Source organism: Staurois parvus, unplaced genomic scaffold (assembly GCF_062004578.1).
Source record: "Staurois parvus isolate SC_StPar_1 unplaced genomic scaffold, SC_StPar_1.0 ptg000077l, whole genome shotgun sequence".
NCBI lineage: Eukaryota > Metazoa > Chordata > Amphibia > Anura > Ranidae > Staurois > Staurois parvus.
In genome coordinates, this window is record NW_028317873.1 from 3,403,868 (window position 1) to 3,421,949 (window position 18,082).

The following is an 18,082-nucleotide window of genomic DNA, read 5'->3' on the forward strand; positions in this document are numbered from 1 at the left end:
CCAAACAACCCTATTGTCTGTGTGCTGGGTGCTTTGAAGAAGGAATTGCTTGCGCCACAAACTCATGTGGTGGTTCCAACAAGTAAACAGAATGCTTATATGGAAAAAACTCACATATCAACATAGAAATGTACCCAGGAATCTCTATTCTAACTGATTCAGGATAGGCTCTTGCAGGGATAGACCATGTAGGGATCTCCACAGATTCTCTGTATTCTTTGCTGGATGATAAGAACTCTAAGTTTAACCTTAGGAACTTGCAGGTTACAATTCTTTACTTCTGTCCTGTTTTCTGGTAGTATGTTAATTGTATAATTCTCATTTGACATGGTGATGTTAGCATGCTTTGTGCTGGACAAAACAAAAATGTCTTAATTAACGGTGCCTTATGTCTTCTCTTTTGTCTTGAAGCAATGTTTAATGATAGTTCTATGTTATAACTATCAGTTCCTGTACACGTGATTTATACATTGTATCACACTCTTCTTTGAATGTACCGTGTTATGTAAGATGTACATGCCATGTCTTCAATACAGAAAATCCCAAATTCTGGGCTGTCCCCAGAAAAGTAATAGAGAGGAAATCTTCTAATAGGGACACTAATTCTGGTGAATTCTTTTTACCAAAAGACATGTAGCAGAATACAATTTGGCCAAAAATTATGAAGAAATCAGATTTTTTTTTGGATATGTTTTATAACAGAAAGTAGAAAATGTTTCAATTGTTTTCCAAAAATTTATATAGAAAAAAAATAAATAAAAAACAGTGGTGGTCAAAAATTGCAAACTGAACCCCTCCAATCTTGTTTTAGACAACTGTACAGCACAGAAACCGCCTTGGTTAAAGTAATTAACGACCTTCTGTTAGCTTCTGATTCCAGCTCACTATCTATTCTTAAACTGCTGGATTTTAGTTCTTACATTGATACTGTAGACCACAATCTTTAACTCTCTCGCTTTGAAACCATATTTGGAGTCTCAGAATTGGTTCTGAAATGGATTAAGTCACATCTTACTGATCGCTGTCACTTTGTTTCTCTTGGCGGATTCCAGTCTGATGTTGGTCCAGTCAAGTATGGTGCTCCTCAGGACTCAATCCTGGGCCCCTTACTTTTTAGCATTTACATGCTTCCAGTTGGCCATCTGCTTAGATCACATGGGCACAATTATCACTTCTATGCTGATGACACTCAGATAAATATCCAAACTAAACCGGATTTTACTTTGTCCTAACTGTATTTGTGATATCAAAATTTTGATGGCACACAATTTCCTTCAATTAATTTGTGACAAGACTGAAGTCATGCTTATTGGCACCCCCATTAATTATGTAAGGCCAATCCTGGTAGCCTATCGATGGCACTGTACAGTAGCTTCAGTCTAAATTGAAAAATCTAATGGTGATATTTGATGCCAGTTTAATCTTTTATCCACGTGTACACAATGTTGTCAGAGGATCTTTTTTCCAAGAACATTACTCGGCTGCATCCTATGCTATCATACACTGTAGCTGAAAAGCTGATTCATACATCTGTGTTCTCCCGACTTGACTACTGCAATGCTCTACTCTAAATCAACTATTATTCCACTACAATATGTGCAAAATTCTGCAGCCAGAATCCTCACTAGCTCTGGTATAAGTGACAATATTACCCCTATGCTGGACTCCTTGCACTGGCTACCCATAAGCTTTTGCATAGACTAAGATCCTTTTGCTCACCTATAAGGCTCTTCATGGCTTGGCACCCCATTATCTGTCTGAACTTTTATCAATTTACTCCCCTCTCTTAACCTCCGATCCTAAAATTCCAGTCTTTTGTGTGTGCCCCCTACTCACCTACAGTCACTTTTTTTTTTTTCATTATTAACCACTTGCCCTCCAGAAGATTTACCCCCCTTCCTGACCAGGCCATTTTTGTTTGTTATTCAGCCCTGCGTTATTTCAGCTGGTAAATGCACGGTCATGCAGCGCTCTACCAAAACAAAATTTTAGATCCTTTTTTTCACACAAATAGAATTTACTTTTCTTTCTTTTTGGTAGTATTTGATCACTTCTGGGTTTTTTATTTTTTTTGTGATATGAATGAAAAAAGACCACAAATATTGAAAAAAAAATTTCTACTTTCGGTTACAAAAAATATCCAATAAACCCAAAGTTAGTCATAAGTTCAGGTCAAAATGTATTCTACTACATGTCTTTGGTAAAAAAAAAATCCCAATACGTGTATATTAATTGGTTTGTGTGAAAGTTATGGTGTCTACAAACTATGGTATATATACTGGAATTTACTCAGCTTTTACTTTCTGACTGCCTATCACATTTCTTAAGGTGCTAAAATGCCAGGATGGTAAAAAGACCCCCCCAAATGACCCCGTTTTGGAACGTAGACACCTCAAGGAATTTGCTGAGAGGCATGTTGAGTATATGGAAAATTTTATTTTTTTGCCACAAATTTTTGAAAGTTGTGACTTAAATGATATATTGCTCGTGTATACCATGGCTATATCTGGAATAACACCCCAAAACACATTCTGCTACTTCTCCAGAGTATGGGGATACCACATGTGAGAGACTTTTTGGCAGCCTATCCACATACAGGCCCCCAAAATCCAATGACCACTTGACCAAGGCTTTCATAGAGACTTCTGTCAATGGTTGGTCAGCTGCAGGAAAGGCATCTATGTCTAGTAGGGCTGTAGGAGGAGGTTGGGGTGGGTTGTTTAGGGTCCGGCAGAAGGGGTCAGGGTCCTGGTCAAGTCGTGGCCGAGATTTGGCTGGGCTGCTAATTGTGTGGGACAGTGGGGGTGACAACTTACCAGGGTCCCCTGGATATAACTGGTATGCAGCCTGGGATCCCCTTGCTGGGACCTGTAGTCCTCCTCGTGGCCGCCGCAGGTGTCCTGTGTACTGCTGCGGGCGCCATCTTGGATTTCAGGCAGAACGGCAGGGAAAAATGTAGTAAGTTTCCCCGGCTGCTCTGGGTTTTTTTCCTCCGGGGCATTGCTATAGAGGTGCGGGCACGGGTTTGCAAGGTGAGGGGGTGGTTATTGTTCCCCAGGGTCGGTGAGTGCCGGTGTTTCACTGGCGGATGGACGGAGCGGAGCTCAGTAAGCGTTCATCTAATAGCTGGCCGCGCATGCGCCCCCAACCAAGGCTTTCAAAGGGCATATTTCCTCACAGCACTTTCTCACTACCTGCCAGGATAGTACAAATACCCCCAAATGACCCCTTTTTGGAAAGTAGACACCCCAAGGAATTTGCTGAGAGGCTATGGAAGATTTCATTTTTTTGCCACAAATTTCTGAAAAATTTTTTGGGGTTTTTTTTTTTTTTACACAAAGTTGTGACTTAAATTATATATTGCTCACGTATGCCATGGCTATATCTGGAATAACACCCCAAAACACTTCTCCCGAGTATGGGGATCCCACATGTGAGAGACTTTTTGGCAGCCTATCCACATACAGGCCTCCAAAAATCAATCACCACTTGACCAGGCTTTCAATCACTTCCTCACTACCTATCACAGTTTTGGAGGCCCTAAAATGCCAGGATAGTACAAACAAGTTATCCTTTTTTTGGAAAGTAGACAATCCAAGGAATTTGATAAGAGGTATTGTGAGTATATTGCATTTTTGTCACACGGTTTCTAAAAAAAAAAAAGAAAAAAAAAAATACATGTTTGATTTCTTAATTTTCCAAAAACTTGTGGCAAGAAATGTGATATGCAAAATACTCACCATGCCCCTTAGCAAATATCTTTCCAAAAAAGAATCATTTGGGGGGGAGGGGGGTGCTTCTACTATCCTGGCATTTCAGAACCAACATTAGACGCTTCTGCGAGATATCACCCACCTTTCAAACCACTTGAAAAACAAGCCTTTTCTGACACTTTTTAATCACATGAAAAAACATTTTTTTTGCTAGAAAATTACTTTGAACCCCCAAACATTATATATTTTTAAAGCAGTGGCCCTAGAGAATACAATGATGGGTGTTGCAATTTTTTATGGCACACCGTATTTGTGCGGAAATTTTTCAAACGCTAATTTTTGGAACAAATACACTTTTTTGAATCCTAATGCACAAACACACAATATATTGCCCAATTGTTTGATAAAATATAAAATATGATGTTATGTCAAATAAATAGATACCAAACACATGACATGCTTTAAAATTGCACATGCCTAAGCAACAAACAGCGTAAAGTTTTAATATTGACAGGCAAAGCTATAAAAGCCTTTACAGGTCACTACTTTATATTTACACAGGAAGTATAGTGCTAGAATTACTGCTGACTATCACGGTGATACCTCACATGCATGGTGCAATCGTTGTTTACATACCGACACGAGAACAATGCTTGCGTTCACCTTTGCGCATGAGCATGAGAAGGGGGGTGGGGCAGGGGAAATTGTTTTACATCATTTTTAATTTTTTAAATTAATTTTTTTTGTTATCACAGGAAATGTAAATATACCCTGTCATAGCAAGCGGTACTCTTTCTGAACATTCTGGGGTCCATTATACTCTAGATCTCTCCTCTGCCCTTAAATCATCCGATCACAGCAAGTTCCAAAAATGGCACTGTTAATATCCGGAAAAACAGAAATGAAGAAATGATCGTAGCTTCCGGTTTCTTAGACCATAGAGATGATCGGAGCCATTCTGGTCTTCAATCAGCTCAATGGTCAGCCGGCGGAACTGCCGATTGCATTCTTGGATTCCCTGTGGGACGGGAGAGCCCAAGAAAGCCGTGGAAGGCGGCAGGAGGGGGAAGGACATCCAGCAGCTAATTAGCCACTAGGATTACGTTTACCTGAAAGTCAACCACCAGTTGAAAAAAAATTATACCTGGATGATGCCTGTAGCTGCAGGCATCATCCTGGTATAACCACTCAAAGTCCAGCAATGTACCAGTATTCTGCTGGTCCATGTTGGGCATATGTGTAAAAGCAGAGAACACGGGCATATGATGAATAGGGTCTGTGGACCAATATGACTGCATGTCATTCTTTTTTGTAATGCCCATGTTGAAGGTTAAGCCCAAAAAAGTTTTACATTTAGAAACTGTGATAGATTTCCATGCGAATTGTCTGGCAAGAGCTGAATTTTGGTAAGCAGTGATGTATTGTTGTGTGTATAAATTGCTTTGGCCCACAATCGATTGATACAAATCTTCTGTGAAAAACAGCCGAGGGGCTAAACACTAGTGCTGGCAGCAAACAGGGCTGATCCTGCCAACACTGCATTTTTGGGGACACTATAACAGGAAGCACTAGTATAGTTCTGTTTGTGACCAATATATTGATCTGTACAAACACTATTCTAGTAATGGCGGTGATCAGCGACCTATAGCGTGAGTGTGATAGTGTGCGGGCAATCTAACATTTGCTGACCCTGGTTGGGAGAGGAACTTACAGACCCTGACATTATCTGATGTCACTAGTGGCAGTAAAACAGTGATCAACAAAAAATTCTGTATACCGACACTGTACTAATGGCACTGGCTGTGTGATGGGGTTATCAAAGGGTTAATAGGGACGATCAAAGGGTTAAATGTGCTAATCTAACGTTTGCGTGTAAAATGTAGTGCATTTACTCACAGTGCGGTGTTCCCTCTTCTCTCCCTGGACCAACATGGGGGGCAGCAGGCGCAAGTAGAAATAGAAAGCGATGTAAGCTTTCGTCGCTTTGCCCATAGCCCCTGCTCGCCTGCACAATGAGGGCAGGCAGTCGGCAAGTAGTTAAAAAAAAAAACCCTTAAAGTTTGTTTTTTTTTTACTTCTCAATACTGTAGTTTTTATTTTCATTCTTTTTTAAAAAAAAATGTGTTATTATTTTTATCAAAGTAGTGCAATGTTACCAATGCACCATTGTACTACTATGGGGGGGGGGGGGTTGCAAGAGCAAATAAAGCTTGCTTTGAACTGTCATGAGTTAAGTTCATACCAGTTCAATATTATAGTGATCTGTGATTGGATAGAGCTGGTCACATGATACAGGGTGCTTTGACTGGCCCCATGTATCACGTGAGAGCTGTGGGCCAATTACAGCTCACCAGGAAGAGAAGCAGAGCTGTTAGGAATCATATTCATAACAGCTTTGCTAATATTGTGATCATGTGATCACATAGTGATCACATGGTCACAGTGTCCTGTTCACCGCAATCTTCATTCAGCTGCATCCAGTGGACACAGCAGTGGTGGGTGGGTACCTGTACGTCACTTTGCCTGTAGTTGTAGTTGGCAAGCGGTTAATAAATCAATGCATTTTGTTTTCATGTAGATTTTATACAGTGCCCCAACTTTTTAGGTATTGTGCTGTATTTTAGCCCCTTTACAGACATGCATAATATAACTAGAAATAAAATTCATCAAGAGCCTTTTCACAATGATGCATTATGTTATCAAGCAAGAAATCATGCTTTAACTTGATTTATCCAAAACAAGGTAATGTGCTGTTCTATTCATTTTGAATGGCACTCCAATGCACTACTAACAGTAGAGGGCAACAAACTAACAGTGCAGCTATAGCAGACTCCCCTTAAAGTGGAAATTAAGTCTGTAAGAATTACCTCCCCTTTAGTAATGCGAGTCTTCAAGCACCTTCATCAACACCGACTTTACCCAGTCATCTTCCAGGTTCAAAGTCTTTAGCCACCCATATTGGCTAGCCTGGGATCATATAAAGCCCACAAACGTGCACTGGGGTTAATGAACCATGCATGAACATATGTACATTAACCCCCGGTTCTCATATATGCGACCGTGAGGGCAGCGTTTTGCACAGGCACAAGAGCCCATTCATTTGAATGGCCTCCCATGCCCGTGACACGCAGGCAAGAAGTCCCTGCACTTCTTTTGAAAACGCAGCCCGCACTGGAACCTCGGTTCCCAGTATGGGCGGCGTGCCATTAGAACTAATGGCACTCGCCCGCGGGTCTGCATTTTTGTGCGGGTGGTGCGGCTGCATGGATTTTCGTGCGGATCCGCGGCACTACCCGCACAGATGTGAACCTAGGGTTAGGAGAAAGGGAGCGGGAGCTAGCAGGCAGAAGAGGAGCTTTTATTGTGAGACATACACAGTCCCATTTTTTAATGCAAGGGCTATAATTCTAATGACTGCATAAAATATAAAAGCAAACATACATATTTTAACACTGACATAAGCCTATTAAAGTTAAATATATGTCCCTGAGCAACACTGACCTATATTAGACATCATTAAATGACAGACCGAGTCACTGTCCCATCCGGACCCACAGTCACGCCATTTAGGAGGCAGTTCTGTCCCCCAGCCTCCGCCGCTGTCATTATCACAGCAGAGCAGAGAGCAGGAGGCAAGACTGACAGACAGGGAGAGGCACAGTAGCACTGAATGGAGGACGGGAGCGGAAGCTGGCTCAGATAACTTTCCAGGTTAACCAGCAGGTGATTGGTTGCTAGTCCACAGAGTGGTCTTCGCAAAAACCGCCAGCTTAATATGTAATGGCAGCTCAAGCTCCCACCCCCCTTACAGAGCTACTGTGCCTCTTGCTCTCCATCTGTCCTGCCTCCCATGCTCTGCTCTGTGTAACTGTGTAAGGTAGTAGAGTGAGGGGGGCAGAGGACCTGGCTCTGAAAGACAGGGGAGCGGGGATGTTGGATGTGAACATACAGAGAGCACTACTTTTGGGGGTGATGTAAAGGGGGTGATATAAAGGGGGCAGAAAGCACTACTGTGGGGGATGTAAAGGGGCAAAGAGCACTACTGTGTGGAGAGGGTGAAGGGAGCATTGGGGGATGCCATTGTGGGGGGTGATATGAAGGGGACAGAGGAGGACACTACTATGGGGGGAAAATTATGTGAAAGGGGACAGAGGACACTGCTATGGGGAGGGTGGGATGTTGATGTGAAGGGGTTTGAGGACACTGCTGTGAATGAAAGGGGGGTGTGATATGAAGGGGCATTCAGAACACTACTATGACGGGGGCTGAGGGCACTGCTGTGAAGTAAGGGACTGTGATATGCAGGGTGGATTGAGGACACTGATGTAAGAACGGGATTGTGATAAAGGAGGAAAAGGTTGTGATGTGAAGGATCTGAGTCATTTGAGAAACATGTAATTCAGACCTCTGCTAGAAGAAAATTTTAATGATCGGACCTCCGCAAATTTTAATTTAATACCCCTGACCTAAATGCAAGAAGACAATATGCAGTTAAGCATAAATGGTATATAACATGTGATGTCATTAAAGCCCAACTCCAAGATACATTTTTTCTCCTCTGTTTACGTCTTAAATGGGTCCTTCTTCCAGGTGTCTACATCACTGCTTGTGTGATGGGGACAATTTCCATCGGCCAGCCAGAGGAAAGTCCTCCGAGGATCCAGAATTGATCTGGCATTGAACTAATGGTAGTGAATGGGATTGAATGCAGGGGAGGTAATGTGCAATGCTGGAATAGGGATCCCTGCCGGAGGAAATGGCATCATCGGGGGGGTAATTCAGGTACATATGCTGTTTCACCAGGTAAGGGAAACTTTGCAGTGGGCAGGATGGGTTTGGGGTAGGAGCTGGGGGGTAGATGGGGGGGATAGGCAAAAAAAACAAACAGTTTTTGCATTAAGTTGGGCTTTAATGTTTTTTTTCCTGCAGATGTCCTAGGTTTGAATATGACCACACTGCCGCTGAATGCTGGCACTGACAAGGACCACATCATCCTTACTGTCTATCTTAAGTTATTTCTATGGCTTCCCCCCACCTTCCTGCCAGTAATCTGCAGGGCCAACAATCCCAGTAACATTAGCATGAGAAGCAGCACTAACAATATACCCAACAGCCTAATTGCCTAGTGCAAATCACTAGTTAGACAGTAAATAGAAGGGGTTCCAACACAGAAAGTTGAAACCCAGTTATTAAATAGTATTTACCCAGTAGTAAAAATAACCTTTACTATACTTTAGACATTTGAATTAAATTCGATCCACAACATTCAGTTTGGTATAATACATAGAGTGAATGCAGGCAGAAACTGCTATGCCACTCCCCTTGAATAATACTTGGACAAACGGCTATAAAATATTCACTGCGCCAAGTGCCCATCAAATATTTTACAAATAGGAATCCTATAGTTTGAAAGCAGGTTCTGTAAACTAAGAATGCACACAAGTGCACATTCTTAGTTCTCTGCAGCAGTACCAAAAGCTATGTATTAAAAAAGAACTGAGAAGACTATATACATTCTCTTTTATGCTTTCACACATTTTGAATCTAGGACAACATTCCAAATTAATGAAGATGTGTACAGCATCAATTAGCTGTCCCCTCCAGACCAATTCCCTTTGATGCTTTCACACATTTTGAATCTAGGACAACATTCCAACTTAATGAAGATGTTTAAAGCATCAATTAGTTGTCCTGTCTAAACCAATACCTTAGCACAGTAAGTTGCACATTTTTACGCATAACGATCAATATATATATATATATATATATATATATATATATATATATATATATATATATATATGCACACGCACACACTGCTCAAAAAAATTCAAGGAACACTTTGAAAACACATCAGATCTCAATGGGATAAACGAACATGCTGGATATATATACTGATATGGACGGGGTAATGTGTTAGGAGCATGAGGATGCCCCATTGTTTGATGGAAATAAAAATTATCAACCTACAGAGGACTGAATTCAAAGACACCCTGAAAATCAAAGTGAAAAAATTATGCAAACAGCAAACCCAAATACTCCTGCTCTTGGGGATGGACTCAACATAGGCTATAACTACATCTCAGATGTTCTGGAATGTGCACTCCTTGCTGCTCTCAAAGGACCAAGGAAGTCCAAATGCACTGGATATAAAGAAAACAAAAAGGGCACACCGGCCTAGTGCATTACCTTAAAAAACAATTATTAAAGGAATAAAGATAGGTATTGTACTCACAAATGACAATGTCAAAGGCACATCATAAAGAACAGCACTGTCCGATCCACACTACGTGACTGTCCTCAATGGGAACCCTGGACTTCCAACAGGCTAACGCTCAGGGCTCTGAGGAAGAGGCAAGACCTTGAGTCAAGGACAGTCTGAGGTGCAACCTGGCGGTGTCAGATGGACCGAAACATGATATCCCAGAGGTGTACTATTGGATTTAAGTCAGGTGAGCGTGAGGGCCATTCAATGGTATCAATTCTTTCATCCTCCAGGAACTGCCTGCATACTCATGCTACAGGAGGCCGGGCATTTTCGTGCACCAGGAGGAACCCAGGACTCACTGCAACAGCAAAGGGTCTGACAATGGGTCCAAGGATTTCATCCCGATACCTAATGGCAGTCAGGGTGCCATTGCCTAGCCTGTAGAGGTGTGTGTCCCCCTCCATGGATATTCCTCCCTAGACCATCACTGACCCACCACCAAAACGGTCATGTTGAACAATGTTACAGGCAGCATAACATTCTCCACAGCTTCTCCAGACCCTTTTACGTCCATCACATGTGCTTAGGGTGAACCTACTCTCTTCTGTGAAAAACACACGGCATCAGTGGCGGGCTTGCCAATTCTGGTGTTCAATGACAAATGCCAATCCAGCTCTATGATGCCAGGCAGTAAGCACAGGGCCCACTAGAGGATGTCGGGCCCTCAGGCCACCCTCATGAAGTCTGTTTCTGATTCTTTGGTCAGAGACATTCACAGCAGTGGCCTGTAGGGCTCTGGCAGTGCTCATCCTGTTCCTCCTTGCACAAAGGAGCAGATACCAGTCCTGTTGATGGATTCAGGACCTTTTACGACACTGTCTAGCTCTCCTAGAATAACTGCCTTTTTCCTGGAATCTCCTTCATGCTCTTGAGACTGTGCCAGGAGACACAGCAAACCTTTTGGCAAAGGCACGTATTGATGTGCCATCCTGGAGGATTTGGACTGCCTGGACAACCTCTGTAGGGTCCAGGTATCACCTCACTCTACCAGTAGTGACACTGACCCTATCCAAATGCAAAACTAGTGAAAAACAGTCAGAAAAAAGGAGTAGGATAAAAAATGTCAGTGGCCTCCACCTGTAAAACCATTCCTGTTTTGGAGGTCTTTTCATTGCTACCCATCTAGTGCACCTGTTGTTAATTTCATTAACACCAAATCAGCTGTAATTGATTAACAATGCCCTTTGCAACTTAACTGGCCAGATCAATATCCCAAGAGTTTAATTTTTAGAGCGGTGTATGTGTGTGTGTGTATATATCTATATATATATATATATATATATCACACACACACATACATACTGTATACAGTTAAGACCATAAATATTTGGACACAGACAGAATTTTAGTTTTTTTCAGGTATTTACCAAAACATATTCAGCTATAGTTATGAAATGGATATGGGCTGAAAGTGCACACTCTCAGGTTTAATTTGAGGGTATGTACATCCACATTGGAGGAAGGGTTTAGGAATTACAGCTCATAAGATTAGCCATCCCCCTTTTTCAAGGGACCAAAAGTAATTGGACAATTGAATCAAAAGCTGTTTCATGGCCAGGTGTGGGCTACTCCTTTGTTATTTCTTCATCAATTAAGCAGGTAAAAGGTCTAGAGTTGATTCGAAGTGGGGTATTTGCATTTGGAATCTATTTCTGTCAACCTACATCATGCGTTCAAAGAAGCTGTCCATGCAAGTGAAACAGGCCATTGTAAGGATTCAAAAATTAAATAAATTCATCAGAGAGAAAGCAGCAACATTAGGAGTGGCCAAATCAACAGTTTGGTACATTCTGAGAAAAGAAGAACGCACTGGTGAGCTCAGCAACATAAAAGGCATGGATGTCCACGGAAGACAACAGTGGTGGATGATTGCAGGATCCTCTCTATGTAAAGAAAAACCCATTCACAGCATCCAGACAAGTGAAGGACACTCTCCAGGAGGTGTGCATATTGTTATCAAAGTCTACAATCAAGAGAAGACTTCACGGGAGAAAATTCAGAGGGTTCACCACAAGGTGCAAACCATTCATAAGCCTTAAGAATAGAAAAGCCAGATTAGACAAACAACGTCATCTGTAAAACACGGTGGAGGCAGTGTGAAGGCATGGAAATACATGGCTTCCAGTGGCACTGGGTCATTGGTGTTTATTGATGATGTGACAGAAGACAGAAGGAGGCAGATGAATTCTGTAGTGTTTAGAGATATACCGTCAGCCCAGATTCAGTCAAATGCAGCAAAGTTGATTGGATAGCGCTTCACAGTACAGATGGACAGTAATCCAAAACACACTGCAAAAGCAACCCAGGAACTTTTAAAGGAAAAGAAGTGGAATATTCTGCAATGGCCAAGACAATCACTTGATCTCAACCCAATGGAGCATGCATGTCAGGGAGCGAGGAGCCAGACACACAAGGAGGTGCAATTAAAGGTAGGTTTATTTACACAGAAACAAGGCAAGAGTCTATGCAAGTCTGCAAGCAACAGCGGATGACTTGGTAGGACAGATGTTCTCCTGCCGAGGTCGTCCTCCAGGATAATCAAGTCGAGAACCAGCAGGAATCGTAGCCAAAGCCGGGGTCAGAAGCCAGGAAGAATGGTCGCCGGGGTCAGAAGCCAGGAAGAATGGTCGCCAGAGCCGGGATCAGAAGCCAGGAGGAATCTTAGCCAAAGCCGAGTCGGTATCCAGGAGAGCAAAGAGTTAACTGAACAGGAGCTTGCTGCTGTGCAACAGACAGGACACAAATGCAATGGACAGCTGCAAACAGCAGACTTAAATGTGATAAGCCGCCACCTCCTGGGAGGAGCCACAGAGGGCTGAAAGCATAAAGGATCCCACAATGCTTTGCAGACCTAAGATGGATGCCAGCACATGGCGCAGCACAAGCCCTGAGGAAAGGTAGGACCTTGATAATGCATTTCACTTGCTGAAGGAAAAACTAAAGGCAGAAAGACTCACAAACAAAGAACAACTGAAGACAAGTGCAGTTAGAGCCTGACAAAGCATCAGAAAGGAGGAAACCCAGTCTTTGGTAATGTCCATGGGTTCCAGACTTCAGGCAGTCATTGCCAGTAAAGGATTCTCAACAAAATATTAAAAATGAACATTTTATTTATGATTATATTCATTTGTCCAATTACTTTTGGTACCTTGAAAAGGGGGGGATGGCTACTCTTAAGAGCTGTAATTCCTAAACCTTTCCTCCAATTTGGATGTACATACCCTCAAATAAAACCTGAGAGTGTGAACTTTCAGCCCATATCAATTATAGAACTACAGCTTGAATATGTTTTCGTAAATACCTGAAAAAATCAAAAAAATTGTGCCTGTGTCCAAATATATATGGACCAGTTAGGGCTAGTGGCCAGTTAGTGGCAGCTAAATCTCTGAGCTATAGTGAAGGAAAAAAAAGTGGTAATTACATTTAAAAAAAAAAACGCCACCACAATAAATAAAACGTCGTGGGGTTCCCCCTCCATTCATACCAAGCCCTTTAGGTCTAGTATGGGTTTTGAGGGGATCCCTCACACCAAAATTTAACCACTTCCATACCGGGCACTTTTACCCCCTTCCTGCCCAGGCCATTTTTCAGGTTTCAGCGCTCTCACACTTTGAATGACAATTGCGCGGTCATACAACATTGTACCCAAACTAAAATGTTATCATTTTCTTCACACAACTAGAGCTTTCTTTTGGTGGTATTTAATCACCGCTGGAGTTTTTATTTTTTGCTAAATTAACAAAAAAAAGACCAAATATTTTGAAAAAAAAAACCCACGCTTTTCTTTGTTTCTGTTATAAAAGTTTGCAAATAAATAATTGTTCTTCAAAAATTTAGGCCAAGATGTATTCTGCTACATGTCTTTGGTGAAAATAATTTAATTAGTATTTGGTATTTAGTTTGTAGGAAAGTTATAGAGTTCACAAACTATGGGATATGTCTGGAAATTGATCAATCCTGAAGTACTGACAGCCAATCTATTTTCTTGAGGTCCAAGAATGTCAGAACAGTACAGATATCCCCAAATGACCCCTTTTTGCAAAGTAGACAGTCCGACGTACTTCATAAGAGGCATGGCGAGTTTTTGAAGTTGTAATTTTTTTGTCATAAAAAATGAAGAAATGTAAAAAATGATTTTCTTTTTTTTTTTTTACATACTGTCACCAGTGCAGTACAGCGTCATCATATAACTGGCATGGCGGTGATCAGGGACACTGACTGGTGACAGTATGAAAAAAACATAATTTTTTGTAATTTTTCATTTTTTATTACATTTTTTTCTCTTTTTTAATATTTTTTTTTCATATTTCATTATGACCAAAGTAGTATAATGTTACCATAGTACTTTGGGGAAGTGATCAGTATTTTTTTTTTTATTTATTTTTTTTTACACACAATTTGCTTATAGCAAAGAATTACTTTGCTATAAGCAAGTATTTACCTGAATGAAATCGATTCATTCAGGGGTTTTTTTTTTGTCCACAGAGGGGATTCACGTTTTGCACCTATGTTCATAAGAATATTGGATCCCTCAAGTGTGGATTAAGGGGGGATTGAGTGTGGTGCACTTATCAATACATATTTTTTTCACTATTATTATTATTATATTTCACTGTTCGATATTGAGAAAAATATATCACATTATTTTGATTATTATTTAATAAGCGTGTGTATACAACTATGCAAGATACATTTAGTCAACGATTCGTATTTCCTTTAAAATAACTAAATGTAAATATCCACATTACTTTTTGGTTATTTATTAAGCGTGTTCATTAAAATATGTCAGATAGAGCTTTCTAGGAAATAGGGTGCCAAAAACCGAATTTTCTAAAATTCCCAACATTAGTCCTTACAATTGCTTGGTAACACAAATTGCTAATCAGCCAATCACATGGCAGCAACTCAATGCATTTAGGCATCTAGATGTGGTGAAAACGACTTGCAGAAGTTCAAAGCAAGCATCAGAATGAGGAAAAAAGGGGATTTAAGTAACTTTGAACATGGCATGCTTGTTTGTGCCAGATGGGCTGGTCTGAGAATTTCAAAAACTGCTGATCTATTGGGATTTTCATGCACAACCATCTCTAGAATTTACAGAGAATGGTCCGAAAAGGAGAAAATATCCAGTGACCGGCAGTTATATTGACGAAAATGCCTTATTGATGTCAGAGCAGAATGGGCAGACTGGTTCGAGATGATAGAAAGGCAACAGTAACACATTTCAATATGGACTAAAATCTCTGAGAAATGTTTCCAACACCTTGTTGAATCTAGGCCACGAAGAATTAAGGCAGTTCTGAAGGCAAAAGGGGGTCCAACCCGGTACTAGCAAGGTGAACCTCATAAACTGGCCGGTGAGCGTACACTGGGAATGTTCTTTCTAAACTTCTTCAGTGTGATCAGTGGCTGTTAATAACACAGCTCCAGCAGTGCATTTAGGAAGCATATACACTAACAAAGCAGATTAAAGGATAACACAAATGTGCACATTATGGCGTTTCTTTTTCCTCTGATAGGCACCTATCTTTATCTGGTACAAAAATGTAAATTTTATATGACCACCTGAACATCAGTTCCATATACATATTGTTTCTTCATATTGTTCATGTTTACATGTGCAGTGAACAAAGGAAACTTATGAATTTACAACAGGTATTAGCTGATAGAATGTGGCATATACTGATTGTATTATCTGTACCTATATTAGACTGTCATGTAGAAAAAATATTACTGTCAATTAGCAGCTGTAAATCACATTATTCCTTTTTATGACAATAAAATTTTATCAATTTACACTCTCTGTCATCTATGTTTACGTATATGTGTCACTGACACATATTCCCATTTTGCACAGAGCATTCAATCAGCACAACAAAACGTGATCACTACTTCGCAATTGTCTAATCATGTTTTGTACAGGGAAAACTAGAAATTCCAGGGAATTGAGATTCAAGTGTAAGACGACTGCATACTTACATGTACTAGGTGGGAAAATTCATTTACCATTTCATTCAGGTTAAGTAAATCCTAATGGGAAAGTTAACAGAAAATAAAAATTAAAAAAATGCTAATTGCACAAAAAGATATTTCATTTATCAGATAATATACTATACATACATACGTAAAAATGGCAGCTTTAAGTAAACAAAATATAAAAGGAAACACAATGAATGTGTACCTTTTGCAGCGAATTCCAGGATTCTGAGGCAATCTGATCTTGAATTTCTAAGACCTGTGCATCAATTTGGCTCTCAGAATCTTTAACACAAAAACCTACAAAGAAAGTATACAATTTAGAAAGTCAGCACCAAACACAACATAACGTCCCCACAAAACTGCTGTAGCCCTTCTCATAGTTAGTCTGGCTGAAAAAAGACAAAAGTCCAAGTGCAATTTCTTTGCAGTACCTCTTAAGCTCCATCAGTTTGGATGGGTAGCGTTGGTGCACAGCCATTTTCAGATCTCTCCAGAGATGTTAAATCGGGTTCAAGTCTGGGCTCTGGCTGGGCAACTCCAGGACATTCACAGAGTTGGCCCGTAGCCACTCCTTTGTTATGTGGGATGTGTGCTTAGGGTCGTTGTCCTGTTGAAAGATGAACAGTCACCCCAATCTAAAGTCCAGACCGCTCTGGAACAGGTTTTCATCAAGTATGTCTCTGTGCATTGCAGCATTCATCTTTCCTTCGATCCCGACTAGTCTCCCAGTTCTTGCCGCTGAAAAACATCCCAATAGCTTGATGCTGCCACCACCATGCTTCACTGTAGGGATGGTATTGGCCAGGTGATGAGCGGTGCCTGGTTTCCTCCAGACATGACGCTTGGCATTCAGGCAAAAGAGTTCAATCTTTGTTTCATCAGACCAGAGAGTTTTGTTTCTCATGGTCTGAGAGTCCCTCAGGTGCCTTTTGGTAAACTACAGGCGGGCTGCTATTTGCCTTTTACTGAGGAGTGGCTTCCGTCTGGCCACTCTACCATACCAGCCTGATTGGTGGAGTGCTGCAAAGATGGTTGTTTTTCTGGAAGATTCTCCGCTCTCTACAGAGAAAGGCTGGAGCTCTTTCAGAGTGACCAATAGGTGCTTGGTTATCTCCCTGGCTAAGGCCATTCTCCCTCGATCACTCATTTTGGCCGGGTGGCCTGTTTTAGGAAGATTCCTGGTGGTTCCAAACTTCTTCCATTTATGGATGATGGAGGCCACTGTGCTCATTGGGACCTTCAATGCTGCAGAAATGTTTCTGTATCCTTCCCCAGATCTGTGCCTTGATACAATCCTGTCTTGGAGGTCTACGGACAATTCCTTGGACTTCATGGCTTGGTTTGTGCTCTGACATGCACTGTTAACTGTGGGGCCTTATATAGACAGGTGTATGCCTTTCCTAATCATGTTCAATTAACTGGATTTCTCACAGGTGGACTCCAATCAAGTTGTGGAAACATCTCAAGGATGATCAGTGGGAACAGGATGCACCAGAGCTCAATTTTGAGTGTCATAGCAAAGTCTGTAAAATCTTATGTACATGTGGTTTTTTTTATTTTTTATTTTTAATAAATTGCAAAGATTTCAAAACAAACTTCTTTCACATTGTCTTTATGGGGTATTATTTGTAGAATGATGAGAAAAAAATGAATTTAATCCATTTTGGAATAAGGCTGTAACATAACAAAATGTGGCAAAAGTTAAGCACTGTGAATACTTTCTGTATATTTATGCTCTTCTACAATTTGTTATGTGTTGGTATATAGGCTATGCTTTTGTTAAAGGATAAGTTCACCTTATTAAGGGTGTAACTTGTAACATGTTACTGATGCAGCAGTCAATTCCCACCCCCCAATCCCCTGTTGTCACAGCAGGCCTGGGAATTTCTCAGCACCTGTCACAATTTTAAGAAAACCTTGGCCGCACATGGCTCCACCCACCCATCCAGGTCATTCATTCACAGAGTTCTGTGAGAACTAAAACTACAGTCAGACATGGTTCAATCAACTAGCAGGAGGATGAGGAGTACTCCAGGTAGTTCATTGATGCTTCCCATCATTCATAGAAACATAAAAGTGACAGCAGAAAAAAAAGACCAAGTGATCCATCGAGTCTGCCCTT

General features: G+C 41.1%; 1 protein-coding gene across 2 annotated transcripts in view; it reads right to left on the reverse strand.

Moving 5' to 3' along the window:
* Window positions 1-18,082, reverse strand: part of STX17 (syntaxin 17) — a 156,090-nt gene that overhangs the window by 39,509 nt on the left and 98,499 nt on the right. For both annotated transcript variants that reach the window (XM_089669458.1, XM_089669457.1), the window contains exons 5-6: window positions 16,163-16,257; window positions 15,961-16,011 (exon numbers count right to left, since the gene is read on the reverse strand). In XM_089669458.1, the coding sequence (XP_089525584.1) occupies window positions 15,961-16,011; window positions 16,163-16,257 (146 nt within the window). The remainder of the gene's footprint in view (window positions 1-15,960; window positions 16,012-16,162; window positions 16,258-18,082) is intronic.